We start from the raw sequence: 16,799 nt of genomic DNA on the forward strand, positions 1-16,799 counted from the left end.
TTTTTTTTTACAGAAAGCATGTATTTACTTCATTTTTTCATTCTACCATGGAATTTCATACGAAGATGGAGTTAGCAATTTATCAGTGCATTAGTAGCTCTTTGTTCATATCCCTGGGGCTGAGCAACCATCTTCTGTTGAAATGTAGTAGAAACTAGATGTCTGTGAGTTCAGAAGTTGGACGGAATTTTCATAGGATGTACTTTCTCAAGGTAGTTTTCTTGGCTTTTGCTGTGCTTGAGACTCAGTTTCTGGAAAGAGGATTGTGTTTCTGCTCTCCCCCTGCTCCTGCTTCCTTTTTCATGGGATTTTGTGAAGCACTGCAGCTGGCTGCTGTGAATTCACCGGTACATTGCATGGAAACTTGGCTTTTGGCACATGGAAGGGCTGCCTCTTTTCCTCTGTCCCATCTCTAGGGAATCAAATTCACATTTTGTGTTCCTGCTTAGGTTTTCAGCCAAAATTTTTACTTCAGCTTCCTTCCTCCCCCTGCCCCTCTCTCCTTTTCTTAATTAAAATACACTAAGGTTGAATGGATATAGCTGCAACTGAAAAAGGACAAAAATAGCACAGATTAAATAGCTACACTATAGAGACCTGGACCTTTAGTTGGAATCACATTTGCTGGCATGTCACTGTACCAGGGTTCAAAAACTGACTGGATTACTTTTTTCAACAGATCAATCATTAATCTCTAATTTTAAAGGGAACAAAATTTTGTTTGAAGTTGAACGTGATTTTCACAGCTTCAGCTGTTCTGCCCATTTAAATTAATGACAAAGTCATGTTCGTTCAGTGTTAACAGATACAGATTCACTACATCTGTATCTGTTCTGTTTCTTGGCTTTCCTAAGGCTTTGAGTACGTCCAAACTGAGATGGCAACTGCTGAAACCAGTATCTCTATGACACTGGCAACAAGTGCTTATTTTCAGCACCTTTGAAAATCATGTAATCTTTGGAGTACCCAAGGAGGAGCACTGGTTTGGGGAGTTAGGTGACACAGGTTTTTAGACAGTGGACTTTAGGTAGAAATCTGAAAAAATTTAAAAAAAACCAAAAACAATCTCATCTCTTTTTGCCTGAAATAGTTTCTGGAAGCCTGGTGGAATTCTGTGCCAACTCGTTCCTGAGAAGGGAACAAATTAATTTAAGAAAATACTCAGAATAGGATAGGACAAGGAAATAAAAACATCAGTGTTGAGTGGACAGCATTTCTGATAAATCACAAATGGTACTTCTCAAAAAGGAATAACCCATAACATACCTAAAGACAGAAGTCCTTGTGATTGAAGTTAACAGTTTTTTTAAAAAAAGGATAAAATGAGCAATGGCAAGATGGGCGCTAAGGTGTTCTAGAGAAAAAGTAGCAATAGGTGCTCACAGAGCCTTGACTCGAGATTTGTACTGGTTTCTGTCTTGGTAAAGTTTTTATGAAGTGCCTTGAAAATAATGCTGCTGAAGCTAATCACCTGATCTGTGGTTTTGACAGGAACACTTGTTCTTCTCCACTCTTCTGAATACTTCTCTTGCTTTCATTTTGAACTCAGAAACTTCAGTCAGCTTTCCCTAATTTAACATGCTTCACCACAATGCCCTTTTGTAATTTACCCACCTTTTTGCTATTCAGTCATTCCCAACTTCTTGAGCTGAGCTGACATGACATGATCTGCACCATTTCCTTGAACTGTTCTCTCACAGCATTTTAATAACTTCCCCAAATAAGTTCACAATGCCAGGCCCTTTCAGGTCATGTCACTGCTGAGTTGTGGGTACAATCAAGTGGCAGCAGGCAGTGATGCAGCCACAGCTATGTGCAGGGGAATATTGGCTTAACCAGGGCACTTAAATGGCACCTCTTGTCTTGTCTTGTCTGAGCTCCATCAGGTGTGTGAAGGGGAAGGCGACTGTGACTGGCAGATTTGCCAAGCACATCAATAGCAAAAGCAAAAGTGAGCCTAAACTACCAAAAGAATTAAAAAACAAGAGAAAAACATTGTAATATTTGCCTGCATAAAGAGGGGAATATGAAGTATACATGTAAAAGGGGTATTGGGTTTTAACAGAGTAAGATAATTTCAGAATCTTACATTCACTTTTCTTATCTATTCTGGAAAAAAGCCCAGAAGAGGCTGAGATCTAATCTGACACCTTCACGCTCACAAAAGGCTCAATCTCAATTTTATTTTCCCAAGAGAAGCCTAAGAAGTGAATTGGTTGTTGTTTATTCCATCTGTACAAGTAGATTAGGTAAAACTGCTTCTCAGCAAACAGAAATAGTTGTTGAGATTAGTGGTGAGGCACTGACAAGAGTGAACCAGAAGCAAGATGTGAGTTGGAATCACTGGGAGTATTGCTGGAACATTCTGGGTAGGGGAATAATAGGGTCACTGTCACTTGGTTGAATGTCTCTCTATAGAACATCCCTGTACCTCAGACAGCTCACAGCTTCTGTATGAAGCAGTTGTTGCATGACTGCTTACCCACTGTCACAGAAAGGTGGGATGGCTCTCCTGGCCTTACAATGTATGGCTGTATGGTCTTAGATTTTTTATTCTGTTCTTTTTCCTCAGTTTACTCATAGCATCATACTATGACACTGGCAGCAGGCCCATCTCCATCTTCTGTATTTGTACAGCTTCCCATGCTGGGATGCTTGGTGAGCAGAAATAATGGACAGCATTGAGGGTTAGCACCAGTCCAGAGAACTCATGTGGACATGCAACTCCTGAATATTAATTTATTTATTGTTTTCCATCTCTTTTTCTCTCTTCCTTAGTGAAATACATGAGAGAAGCCACCCCCTATGTGAAGAAGGGCTCCCCGGTGTCGGAGATCGGGTGGGAGACGCCTCCCCCCGAGTCCCCGCGCCTGGGCTGCGCCTCCGCCGACCCGAGGGCGCAGCTTTCGCTCTCCATCCACAGAGACAGGAAGACAATCCCCCTCAAGATGTGCTACGTGACACGCAACATGACAGTGTCAGACCCCGAGAACAGGTGAATGGGGGTGTGCCTGGGCTGGGATTTCACTGTCACCTTCAGTGGTTGTTGGTGTTTTCTGCACTGGGGTTGGTGGGCAGGAGCAGCTCTGGCCACGCGCAGCAGCCCAGCGAGGGGAGCGAGCCCCGCTTTGGGAAGGGTGAGTGGGGGGTGTCTGAGCCACACGAGGCATGGCTCAGCTTTTGGGTTATGCTAGAGAAACTTCCATGCAGTAATGCAGCACTTTTGTTGGGAATAGAATCTTGGGGGGTTGTTTTCATCCTGATTAAGTGTCTGCTTTTGAAGGGAAAGACACTGTACACACTAATTGGTTACATCCTCCAGGCTAGCTAAATCTGATTCCACTAAATTGCATTTTCTTTCCTTTTTTTAATGACTATTGTTTTAAGAATGGTCTGGTTTGAGTATTCAGTTCTGGACATTAAAGTTAAGAAGAGGAGAAAAGTTCCACTTACAAGGCATTAATGGGGAGTTTTTGTGACTTGTTCTTTTTCTTCATGTTAAAAATAGGATGAGGTTTTACCAGCCCTTATTTATAACATATGTGGAACAGCTGCACTGTACCAGCACACTCCCTGATCCCTTCTCTAACAGCTGCTAATAAAAAAGGGAACAGTCAAGTCAGTGATACAGAGTGATTCTCCATCCAAATAATGGCCTTTTTGTTTATCTGCAGTGCTCAGAAGCTGAGTGTAATGCCCTTGATTATCAGCATTTACATATAGGCATAAACAAAGTTACATTTTCATTTGCAGAGAAGGATAAGGAGAAGTGGGAGAGCAGAAAGTGGCTTGGGAAGGATGGGTTTCTCTGTAATCTCTTGCACTGCAATTCAGAAACTTTATTAGTATCTGTGTAGTTTTTCATCTTTCCTTTTTATATTTGTCTGACCTTTTAATTTTCCCCCTCCTTGCTTTAATGTTTAGTATGGCTTTACTTAGCCTTGGCTCTTTATCTCACGTAGTGGTTGCCACCATAGTCAGTGGTAATTGACTTCTACAGAAATGCAACTGTAAACCAGAAGTAACCCTAGCACTCATTCTCAGTTTAGATCAAGATGTTTATTGATATTGGCCACGTTTTTTCCACATATGTCTGCACAGTTTAAGGTTTGATAGCTGTATCACTTGTCTGAGACTTTGTCTCTCTCTCTGCCGTGGAGTGTATTTTAGAAATTCTCAAACAGGTTGCATTTTTTGAATCAGTACAATGTAATGATGCTTTGCCTTCATTGACTTTATTTTGTCTCCTTTCTTTTTGGACTTTATTGCAGTTTTCACCTTCTGTCGCTCTCCTGGCCCTCAGCTGGTTTGAGAGCCAGGACTGATTCAGGGACACACACTCATTGCTCATGATACCTCTACAATGGAGCTGACTTTATTTCGAAGTATGCTACAAATGTGTATGTTCTTCAGTGTTACTAGGAAGTAATGTGTGGGAGAGGCATATTGCTTGTTATCATGGTTTTCATTTTGTGTTGCTGTCATTTCCTGTGGAAAGAGTGACTTCTGGTTTTTACTGTAGTCCAGCACAGTGCAGTCTAAGATGGATTTTTCCATCCAAGCATGCAGTACCTCACCATCATGCTAGCTGCTGTGTCGTAGTAGCACCCCATGGATTAGCATCTTTACTGGTTTCAGTGATTTTTAACAATTCTGAACACTGGAACTCATATTTTCCATTTTAAATGCTATTGCAATGCAGCGACCCTTTCCCACTGGAATGCCTTCCAAGATAGTAATCTGATTCCAGAAAAATCATTTTATCTTTGCTTACAGCAGAGCCTAAGACATGTCTTTACATGCTTACAACACTTCTGTTTCATAATCCAGTGACCTGACACACTGGATTTTGTAACTGATGGTGTCACTTGGCTGGATGGCTTTAAGAGAGCTCTGCTGGCAGGATGCCAGAGCATATGTTGGCCATTGAAGGGCTCCTTTGGACTGTAACTGAGCTAATTTTCATTTAAGAGCCACTGTGGGCATGGAAAGCCTGAGTTTTCCAATGCAGTGATTTCTTCAGTGCAGCCTGGGGATAATGTCAGCAGCCTTCTGGGACCAGGATGGACTGATTTGATGTTCAGCATGAGAAGATACCTATGTTAAGGAACCCGTAAGGAAATACTTGCTTGTTGGCACTGAATTATCTCCAGTTCTTAGAAAGCTGCAGTGAAATGTGGATTTAATGGGCATGGAGAAGTATTGTTTTTCCCATTAGAGCTGGTAGCCCTGCATAGGATTTTTTTCTTCTCATGGAAGACTGACCCCAGTTCAGAGATTCTCAAGTCTGTATCTACTTTCAGATGGTTTGGTGAACTTGTTATTTTGGAGCAGAAGTGAAGTCTGATGCTTTTAGAGCCAGCAGTTTTCAGATGTCTGCTTCACTTAATCTGGCTGTGGATTCACTCTGGAGGAGATCAGGAGCTGGTTTTTCTGTTACCTGATAAAAAGAGCTGTAAGATACTAAGGAGAAGATCATTAATACCAACCAGTACAAAAATTAGTGTGTAGGATTTTTTTTTAGTAATAAAAATACTCAAACAGGTCACATCTTTGCAACAGGAGAGAAGATGCAGACCATCTATGCCATTCTTCTCTAGATGAAGGGCTTGTTATATTTTAGGCTGGAAGAAACTCGTTAAAATAATAACTATTTCAGTCGGTGGTTTGCCTGTGTTTTCACTGGTAAGTGACCTTTTTGGTGGCAGCAGCAAAGGTTAATGTCAGGCCTCAGAGAGGAGCGTCCCCCCCCAGTGAAGGGACATGTGGAAATGATCATGGCTAGTAATGCCAATAAGCAGAAAATCTTGCTGCAGTGTAGAAAGCTTTTTTTCAATTTCTGATGATGATATTAAGGAACAGGGGAAAAAAGTTCTCTCAGGTGAATTTTTTTCTGTTGGTGCTTTTAAAATCTTGGGACATAATACAAAGGTACTTCTGTAAACAACACAGGAGACACGACATTCCCTGGAGAAATGAGACAATGCTGTGTGGACAGAAAAGGTTTTCTCATCTGCTTTTGAGATGAGCTCCTGTACCTCTTCAGGGTCCTGCTTATATAACTTAAAGAGGAACTGAGGGGACAGGGAGGCAAGTATTGGGCAGTAGAGAAGGTTCTGGATCTATCTCATGTTGATGAAAACGGTCTGGGCTCATGCCCCCGCCCTGCCTCTCTCCTGTTTGGTGAACAGGACCATGCCTTGGTTCTGCCAGGTATGAGCAGGCCCTGGTGTGCAGAGCAGATGCCAATTCTCCTCCAAGAGCAGTGTGGCTTAGGGGTGCACCTTTGCAGCCTGGGGTTTTCCCTGCTGTTGGGGGAAATGGTTTCCCTGAGTCACATGTGTTTGGGGCTCACAGAGGGCAGGCTCTGCCACAGAGTGACCAGAGAACCAGAATGAGTTACAGCTGCTCTTGGACAGCACAGGTCACACTTACCTTGTTTTCTGAAGCCTCTTGGGGGTTCTTTGATGGCACTGAACATAGCCAGTGACACTGGCAGGAGCAAGCACACATGGGGTTAGGTGCTGGGCAAAGGCTGAGCCCTGTCCCAAGGAGTGAGGAGGTGATGGCCCATTTCCAGCACTCTGCTGGAGCTGTGTCAGTTCTGGGCAGACATTCACAGCTTTGTGGGGCTTCCTGGGAAGGTGGACATTTTTTCTCCCTAGTTCACAGTACAGATTTAGCTGGATTTGGCTCTGATTTAAGAAACTTGGGTGTTTTTTCTGTTACTGTATGTTGTAGGTAGGCAAAGCAAAGACAAAGAACTTACATCTGCATGGGGGCTAGAGCATAGAAAAAGATCTAGAATGGGTGCATTACCAGTATTAAAAGGCACTGTCCACTTCTCCTCAAGGAGTTTGTGCCTTGCTCCTTGTGTTGTTACTGAGCTGCTCTCTGGCTGTAAAACCTCTGTGAAATGCAGAGACCATACTTAATTCATAGTGTTGTTGTGAGCTACAGCTTGAGATCCTTGGATGAAAGGCACATAGCAATTAATTATCATTATTGGTACAGACATGTTTTATTATATGAATATCAATAAGTCCTTTGAAGAAGTCATTGAGCCTGCTCGAGTCAGTCTGAGTTATATGAAGAATTTTTGTTTGGGGTTTTTTCCTGGTGGGCTGTGTTTATTATCTCCTTAGATTACTATATCAACAATCCAACATTAAAGTAAAGGAACTTGAAAGAGTGTAATTCAAATCCAGAAAAGAACAAAAGTCATGATAATCAGGGTGGAACTCTGGTTGACTCTCCCCTCATCCTTAAATCACCCTGTTGTGCTATCACAGTGTGCTTGGTCTGTTACAACCTTGCCCACAAAAGGCTGAAAATTTAAAGTCATGGTGAACATGTGTTTTTAACCTTAGCTTTCAGCTATTTTACTGTAATGAATCCAAACCCAGCTTTTGTGTGAAGTTGGATGTCTCTTGTTGTGTTCCTGTACTGTAACTGCTAATCTGCGTACAAAATCTGCTCTTTACTGGAAGGGATGAACAAGTAGGCAGCACGTGAGGTTTATCTACTGTTGCCTCTTCCAAGGTGAGAGGAATTAGGTAATTTAGCTGAAAAGGCATTGGCTGCAGCTCCTTTAGTACTCTGAGGGTAGGAGAGGGAGGAAGTTGGGGTGTGGGCAACAGGAGTGGAGCTGTGGGACAGGTCATGGGGAAGGGCTCCTCTCCTCCTCGATGCATTGCATGGCTGTGGGACCCTTCCCAGTAGCCAGGGTCACTGCATTCAGGGCTAAGGTTGTCAGATGAGGGACCTGTAACATTGCATTTTTTCTCTCAGAACAGTATTTTGGGGGCAAGCCATTAACTGCTGCAATTAATAATTCATTAACTGATAGATTTAATAATTAATGGTCCTATAATTTGTTGTCTGACAGTTCTCTGTCATCTACATCATCTGCCTTTTGGGCAGCTCTGCAATTGCTGGTGCATTTTGCAAGCTGCAGTCATGTATCTTGATAAGGGGCAGTTTTCCAAATCTGTAGAAGCTGGTGCTCTGAAGCCTCTAGGCAGAAATGATGATTTTTAAATTTGTTTTTCATTATGCGGAATAGTTGTTTTCTACCATTTGTGAAACTCCCCACCAGCCAAACAATTTTAGTCTGGGTCATACCAATTTTTCTCTTAGCCTCAGTTTCTTCTCGTCTTTCTTGAAAAGCCACTGAGATCAGACACTTCTGTAGGACTATCCCTCCCATAAAGATGAGCATTTTTGTCTTTTTTGAGACAAATCACCAAACTAGGGTGAACTTCATTACCTTTTTTTTTTTTTTTTTCATGATTTAATTCTTGTTCTGTTAAATCATGTTAAAATAGGTTTCTAATATCCTAAAGACTGCTGTAGTCTCTGGGCAATGGCTTGAGAACTGAATGACTGGGAGATGTGGCAGGACCTGGGGACACAGTGGAAACCCCTGAGTTTTCCTGCAGGGTGTTTGAGATACCAGTGTTGAACTGGACAGTTACAGCTTGTCGTGACTGACCTTCAATCCCTGCAAGTCCTGGTGAATTTGGGACTAGGCACGTCTCATTTTCCTGAAAAATAAAGATGAATCTTTTCTCCTGGCATAATGACATTGGGCTTTCTTCCTTCCTCATCCTTCTGGGCCATACAGGTGAGCTCCCAGTGTCCTTCCCATCTCCAGCATGAATCAAACAGGAATGGGTAAACCTCCTGCAGGTGTAACTCAAAAGCAGTGTCTGTGCATGCCTGCATGTATGTGACTATAAGTAAAACTTTATGTGTGTGTGTGTGTGTCTATGTGTGAGCTGGGCTGAACATGACCTGAGAAGGAATAAAATGTGTGACTGTGAGTTGGGTGGTGAGGAAGGCTGTGGGTGATGAGGAGGTGGCAGTAACTGGCTGGAAGAATGCTTTCAGCTGGACTTTTGATTAACAAACTTTTAACCAAAGTCTTTCTTTCCTGTGAAAATATTAAATAATGAAAAAAATCCATATGCTGGTGGCTTTTTGTGTTGCATTTTGGATTTTTTTTCAGCCATTGCTTCAGTTAGGGGAGTTTTGAAAAAGTCAAAGAAGTTTGATTTTTCCAATCAGCTTTAGCTGTAGAAGGTTGAGCTGAGAAATGGAAATAAGAGCAAAGGAACTGAAAATTAGTCAGCTGAAGGGGAACAAAAAGAAAGGAATTACTTTGAGAAATGTGTGGAAGGAAGAGAGGAGCACAAAGTAAGAAAAAGTGATTAAAGAAGAAGCCAACCAGCAAGGCAGAGCAACAAACCCAGAGAGTAACAACTGCAGCAGACTTTACTTAACAAACACTTATGTAAAAAAGAAAAAAAAAAAGGCTCTGGAGAGCTGGAGAAAGAGAAATACTCCAAGATATGTACCACAGAGTAAAAGAAAAGGAAGAGCAGTATTAGAATGCTGCAGGGAAGAGGAGAACAAACAGTTAATCCTGTTTTTACGTGCATCTGTATGTTAAGTTATGTAAGTGCTGACATCCAAGCTGCTGCGAAATAATGTTGAAGAGCAGTTTAAAGACCCCTGGTATCTCCCAAAGAAAGAAAGGTGATGTGCAAGGGTTTCAGTTTCCTGCTATGCTCCCAGTCCCCACAGTCTTTGTGTTCTGGCTTGGAGAGAGTGACAACCTCAAGGCTCTTTTTCCTTCCTGGCTGGTGTCCTGTGCTCAGTGCTGGGCTTTCCACCACCTACCAGCCTGCCTGCAAATTGGATTTCAGTCTCACAGCTCTGATCTGGCCTGATCTGCCATTAATTAAGGAGCAGAATTTTCAGCTGGTGTACTTTAATCTGCTCCCTCTTGCACCTCATGTAGTCATGGGTCTGGCAGCAAATGACATCCACAGTGTGAGCGCTGGTGGTGGGCTGCCATCAGAGGTGCCCCAGCTCAGTGGTGGTAGAGGCTGAGGGTGATCCTTAGTGCTTAGGTTGTGTGTGAATACTTTGCTATTTTAATACCCTCTGGTCATTTCTAGCTTGCTTTCTCTTGTGTTTCTGCTGTTTTACTGTAGTAAGAGTTTTGCTGAAGTTGCTACTTTTTCTCATCACTTACATGCAGCTTTCCCATCAGTCTCTATGTCTGTTCAAAGGGAAGATGAGTTTACTGCCAGTTGTGAAAGTGTCAGGAGGTGACCCATGCACACTCCAGAGAAGCTGGCAGTGAGACTGGCTCCCAGGTGGTGCCTCTCCCCACAGCACTCAGAGGCCAATAATGGATCCAGAAGGAATTTGTGGCTCTGTAGTCATGGTTGTCTGGCTTCAGTTCTGCTTCACTTGGCAAGTAAGCAGTGATCCCTGGGATTCTTGATCATGGAAGCCAAAAAGTAGATCTACAATATAATGAGGCATTGAGACACACCCTGCTTGATAAGGTGGAGTTGTTTTTTCTCTCTTCCAGCAAGACTTCCTTCTGTGACAGTTCATCCACGAGACAGAGCTGATCTGTCAGCAGCTCTACTAATTTTTCCTCTTTCCATATCAGTTTTCACCCATGCTTGTGGATCACATGCTCTTTTTTCCGCTAGGTCCTACTGCAACACTTCCTAACAGCATCAGTGGCATTCCTTCTCAGAAGACATCCAATTCATCTCCAAACCCAAGTTCTCTTACTTATACAGCAGCATGAGACCCTCCACCCTCTTCTCAATTTGAAGGGGTCATTTACCACTATTACCAGCTGCAGCCAGATGCCCTTTGCCAAACCCAGCTGCAGTTCCAGCTGCAGTTTGTTTTGCTGCTGCTGCTTTGGGGTTGGCTGTGGCTTTGCATCAGGGAAAACAGCTGCTTCAGGGAGCTGTGGTCAGGGTATTGAATATACCAATCACACCTTTTGCTTTTAAAATTCCAGCATCGTCTAAAGTTAAGTCAAATTCCTGACATCTCTTACGAAAAAATGCTGTTTGTGGGGTTTTTCCCCAATAATTGACCCCAATTGCTCCTTGAAATGGTGCTTTTGCCTTTGTTTCATGCTGAATCCTCTGAGAAGAAGGCTGAACTCTGTATTCCTGGATTACCAATATTCGGTACAAACAAAATATAAAAGAAAAAAATCAAGAAAGTAAAATGTATGAGGTCTTTCGGGCACTGTGGTGTAAGATCCTGCTCGTTAATATCGTCATAATTTAAAAACTCTTCATTTACGTTTGTGGTTGTTTTGGGTGGAGAAGGCAGTGTGTGAGTCTCTGCAGACTGGTCAGCATCTGCATGCTGTGGTGTGAGCAAGTCACTGCAGAAACAAATCCTTTCTTCACTTGCATGTGCCACAACTCCACTGATATCCCTTTATTAAATCCCAGCTGGTGGCAAATAGAAATGAAATCAACTGTGACAGCTCATTAGTGATATATACACCCTCTGGATGGACATCGGTCTAGTCCAGCTCCCAGGAAAGTATCTACATCGTTTTTAGCACTGTAAGCTGAAAGTCACCAAGTAACTGTTAACACAGCAAGTACCCTTCTGACAGCAAGGGGACCGAGAGCCTTGCACACAGAAAAATTCCCCTTCATTACCAAGCAGCACTTGCTTGGTAAAATTGCTTTCACCTCCACTTCTGTTCATCAAATGAAGATGCTTCTTCAAAGAGTTTGCTGGGGAATTCATTGCAAGCTTAAGTTTCTCTCTGGAATATTTTCCTTGCAGCCTAAGCCAAAAGTTTCCATTGCTTAATTTTAATGTATTCTGTTCCTGGTTCATCTCCTGATGCTGCATGTAGAAAAAAAAAAAAACCTTAACAGTTTAAAAAACCTTAACAGTTTTTAAAATTTTATTTTATAACAAAACCTACAATTATTTAAATATAAATCAGATTGTGTTCTTCTAAATCGCCCCTTTTCCTGGAAAGGCTCCTAAGTTTGTGCACTGAGAAAAAACGAAAATTACTTACTGTGGTTTCATGGTGCAGACAGTGACGGAGGAGACAGAGTGAACAGTTTGGCCTTTGATTCATCTTTAAGTTTGCAAAGTCAGTGAGAGACTGTTTTGTTCCTCTCTTTGCCGGTGCAAAATCAAAGTAGTGTGATGGACTTGAATAACTCTGGCTCCAGCTTATCATTAACTTCAAGGGATTTACTCCACACTTTAGTCAGTCACTGAATATATAATCTGACCCAGGAAGAACCATGAAGTGTAACTCAGTGCCTGAGTTGGTCCTGAGCCAATGCTGGTGGCAGAAGTACTTTCAAGACTTTTGATAAAAGGTATTTCTTAGATAATGAACACTCCTACAGAAAGAAGCTTTATCAAATGTGGAATGAGTATGGTCTACCGAACATTTCCTTTCAACTTCTTCTGATCCTCTGTGAAGTAAAAAGTCTGATGAAGAGAGGGAGGGAGTTTTCCTCTTACTTGCCAGGTTACAGCATTTGGAAGCGCTGGGTTTTGTGTCACCCCCGTGTTCTGCGGGTGGAGAAGGGATGCTGGAAACACTCCTCAGCTCATTGAGGGTCTTTGAGAAAGAGAGAGAAAATTACTCCTTTTATTGTAAGGTTTGCCAAATGATCTCTGAGAAAATGTGATATCATTCATATGCATTGCCAAGCTGGAGAGGTGCCGCACATCTTGGCAGTCATCTAGAGCTAACATATAATTCCTTTGGGTTAGTATGGGCTTTATCAGAAACAGCTCCATATGCAGTATTTACATAACTGTGGTGGAGTGTGAGAATAAACACAGCTGTGGCAGTGCCCTAAATATTTCAATTCAGTGGGGAATTAAGGGAACTTTATCACTGAACTGCAGATAAACAGTCAGTAAGAAGGTGGTCAGTTTAGCCAAGGAACAAATCAAAACTATAATGGCTAGACTGCTGGAAACATTTAAGTGCTTTAATCTTGCAGTTTGCTAAGGTCACTGGTATTTTTTTCTTTTCAGAAAGTATGGAAATACCATCAGTCAGCTGCTATACAGAAAGCATCATCCAGTTGGACTGGTGAATCAAAGCAGCGTGGGCTGAAAGGCAGAAAAGGAACGAGTTTATAGGGATGCAGCACTTTCAGCATCTGATTGCAGTCAGAGCCAATGGCTTTCTGAGAAGATTTAAAGTTTCTTTTAGTATCTCCATCCCAGCTGACTGTGGAAACAGGAGTCCTGGGTTTTTGGTGGAAATCTGCAAGCCCGCTTTCCTAAGGTTTCCTAGTGCAAATTCTACTGCAAATGCCAGTAGCAGAATTCAGACAGTTGAGCATTTAGACTTGAGGGTGTGTTAATAAAAGTTGGCCACTGTAGCAGCTTGCTGAGGAATGATGCTTGCAGATGTATTTCTAGGAGTGGACAAGTGCTGTGGATAAAAGGAATCATTTTCAGTGCAGTCAAAGCAGCATGTATTCCTGTTTTGAACTAAGTTTTGAGAAGTGTAGTGCTATTGTCCAGTCATCTTGTTACTCAGTTCATGGAACAAGGAAGGCTTTCTGCAATTGTTAGTGCATCACCATCAAACTTTGATGAGTGACAAGCATTCCCAAACTAGCTCCATTAAAAGTCACTGAGGGATGAGTGTTTTTGCAAGCATGGCTCAGTATGTGTGTATGCATATGTATACTAAAATTTAGACTTTGATACCATATTTGAATACATAGCTATTAGATAGAATATGCATGGTTTCAAACCCCTTAAACAGAACTGTTAACAACTGTCTAAATGTTCATTATTTGAGGGGATAAGACTCTTGTACAAATACTTAGTCACCATCAATAAAAATACACTTTTATGAAGGCCCAAGTGCTGAATTACCTCTTTGTAAGTTAATCCACTTGTTTGAGGGGAGAATTTACAAATTGAAGGTAAACAAGTTGCCATGTGGAAGCTCTTTCAGCTCTCAATAATTTATTAAGTCAAAACCTGCTGTAGCTCTAACTTACAAAGAAATCACACCAGTTTGCTGCTGTTCCTTTGCAACTGAAAAAGCAGCACTTTCTTGAGTCTTTAGAGTCTGTGTTCAGCACTTTGTTTACTGCATGATGTGCAGTCAGTTTGTAGGTGGAAGTCCCCATGTAGAAACCACAGGCTTTGTAAATAGCATGGTTTCACACAATCTATGTGGTGTGTTAACATTTTTCAAATGCAGCACATTACTACTGTGTTGTCCAAATAATTTTTTTAAAGAAGTATTAAAATGAGAGACAGCTTACTGAAAATCCTGATTGCTACTCCTGGCCTGTTCCCTGCCTTGTCTGCGTTCTTCACTTTTACACTTTTTTGTTGGTGAAATGAGGATGCTGTCACTGACCTCATTCGTGAAATGCTGTAAGATCTCCTGCCAAAAACTGTTCTGTAAGTGATAAGCAACATTTCACTAAATACCACAATGTATTTTGAAAATCCAAGGCTGTCTACTTTGTTTTTGGTGGTGACTGCCTACTAGAACATGCCCCAACTCCAGTTCAGAGTCACAGTGGGACCCAGCAGTGGGAGAGCTGTGTTTGTGATGGAAAGACAGACTGGAGATGGTGGCGTGATCGTAATGATCAGTGGACACAAATGGCTGAATCCTAACCATGGAGGAGATGGCTGTTTCTAGCAGTTCAGAAAAAATGAGAGTGTGATTTGGAATGTGCCTATCTATAAATATAGTTTTCTCGTTCACAAGACTGCCGTCATGTATCAAAGAATTTTGCTTTGGTACCTGAAACTGAAAATTGGGTGCATCCTGGACTGGCTAAAAAAGAACATTAATTTTCAGATAGTGGTTGACTGCTGCAGCTTTACTGAGGATAAATGCATTACTGTGTTGGCTCAGTGCTTCCTGAAAAATCAAGCCACTTCTTAAGCTATCCAGTGATTTAAGACCCTGAACAGTTCAGCTGCTGAGTTTGGAAAATCATGACCTTTTCTATATTTAGAACAGTGTCTGCGTGGAAACCTCCCCTTCTCAAAATGGACAAACATGAAACCAGGGATCCTTCCTCTTTGAGCCCCGGAGCTGTGCAGATCGAGTCACCCTCTGTTCTGGATTCTGCTCTGGTTTAACCAAATAATTAAAACCTCTTAATTGTTAGTTAAGCTCTAAATTGCTGGATTTTGTAATTGCACAACAAATATTTGCATTACAGAACTGTTTTGAACTTCAACCTGAATAAATTCCACTGAACTAATTAATTTTCTGCTGCAGAAAGGAGCATTGTGTGTCCCAGGGACTGGGCATCTGTACACAGGACAGAAGTAATGCTTGGGCTCAGATCCCAGGTCGAATTTGGGAGGGTAATATTCAGGGCTGTCACTGTACTTTTATAATAAAAAAGCCCAAGTGCAATACAGAGTTGAGTGATGGGCAATGACCATGGCTTTGTTCTATAATTTGCACATAAAGATAAAACAGGCTATTACTTTGTGGGTTATTTAACAGATGTTCAAGTAAAATGGCCCACAAAGCTCTAAAGAGCACACAAAGCCCCACTAATAACTAATAACTTCACTAAGAACAGAGTTGAAATAGCTGCAGCTGCCTGTCAAAGCACTTTTGTTGTTGTTGTTAGCAAAGATGTTGGCACAGGTCCCGTTACCACAATGAACAGGATTCATTTTCCTGAAAACTCTGTTCAGTTGTACTTTTCAAACCACGGTGGAAACCCACAGGATAGTCCAGTAGGAATGTTTTCTTTGAAACAAAACCCATTTCCTTCTACAGGAATTTGAAAATCTGTAAAAAGTGCCTGCCAGCAGCAATCATATTATTGTTATTAGCACTTTCTTGTTGCCACTTTTAGCAGGATCTAAATGGTGCATTGAGGATGCTGGTAGCTCCTGGAGAAGGCCAGTTGTGCTAGGCCTGTGTTAATGTGTAGTGGCATCACTGAAACCACAGAACAGTCCTAAGGAAACTCCTGTGTTTGGGATGAGGATGATTTTCATTTATCTCTGCATGTATAAAATAGACACACTGAAAAACTCTGGTTGTGCCGTGATAACCAGCTAAGAAAGGCAGCAGCTTATCCCTGGCTTCTCCACAGTCATCTTCCATGCAGTTTGCAGTTCTGGGCAGTGTCCATGTCAGTGAATGTTCCTCTTATATTATATATATTTGAAACTCCATGCTGTATGTAGGATTGCATCAGCACTGGGAAATCCCCTTCTCAAGGATGTGAACATAATGCCAGTGGAGACCTGGCTTCAGATAAGATGATCCTACTCTATTCAGGTGTTGTAAAGGTAAGTTTTTAGTGCTAGGTCTCAATATTAGTATCCTTTTTAACCCATTGCATTCACTAAATGAGGTAATAAATTGAGCTGCCTATTAGTATATGAATGAACATAATGTTTTTCCCCCATTTTTCTAGAATTATTGAAGTTCATTCACCTGATGCCAAGCACACCGTGGTGCTCAGGAGTAAGGATTCGGCTACAGCCCAGGCCTGGTTCAATGCCATCCACTCCAGTGTCACTGAGCTCATCCCCAGGGTGATTGCAGAGGTCAGAGACCAGCTGGGTAAAACAGGGATTGCTGGAAGTCGAGAGATAAGGCACCTAGGCTGGCTTGCAGAAAAGGTAACGAAAACATTCTTATTTTCATTTCAAAGCTCTCTGTCTCTTATTCTCTGTTCCTGAATTCAGCCTGGTCTGAAAGTAGAGAGACTAAATGACCTTCTGGGGTTTGATTTACCTGTCCTTGAAGACCTTTCTTTTCTTAACATGCCATTTTTTGTGCTTTAAAAAACAAGCAGAAAATTACAACATCCCCATAGCCTTTGCTTCTACATGCCAATTAACAAAGACTTTCCTGGGAGATGAAAAAGTCTCTTGTCAAGTTCAAAGATGGGACATGAGTCACAAAAACTGACACCAGCCCTTGAGTTCACCTGCTGTTACAATTCCTG

The 16,799-nt window shown here is 41.9% G+C and overlaps 1 protein-coding gene across 2 annotated transcripts in view; it reads left to right on the forward strand.

Moving 5' to 3' along the window:
• SNTB1 (syntrophin beta 1) overlaps positions 1-16,799 on the forward strand; it is a 119,591-nt gene that overhangs the window by 52,961 nt on the left and 49,831 nt on the right. For both annotated transcript variants that reach the window (XM_063419937.1, XM_063419854.1), the window contains exons 2-3: positions 2,779-2,995; positions 16,263-16,470. In XM_063419937.1, coding sequence (XP_063276007.1) covers positions 2,779-2,995; positions 16,263-16,470 — 425 coding nt within the window. The remainder of the gene's footprint in view (positions 1-2,778; positions 2,996-16,262; positions 16,471-16,799) is intronic.

The sequence above is a fragment of the Prinia subflava genome, chromosome 1 (assembly GCF_021018805.1).
Source record: "Prinia subflava isolate CZ2003 ecotype Zambia chromosome 1, Cam_Psub_1.2, whole genome shotgun sequence".
Taxonomy (NCBI): domain Eukaryota; kingdom Metazoa; phylum Chordata; class Aves; order Passeriformes; family Cisticolidae; genus Prinia; species Prinia subflava.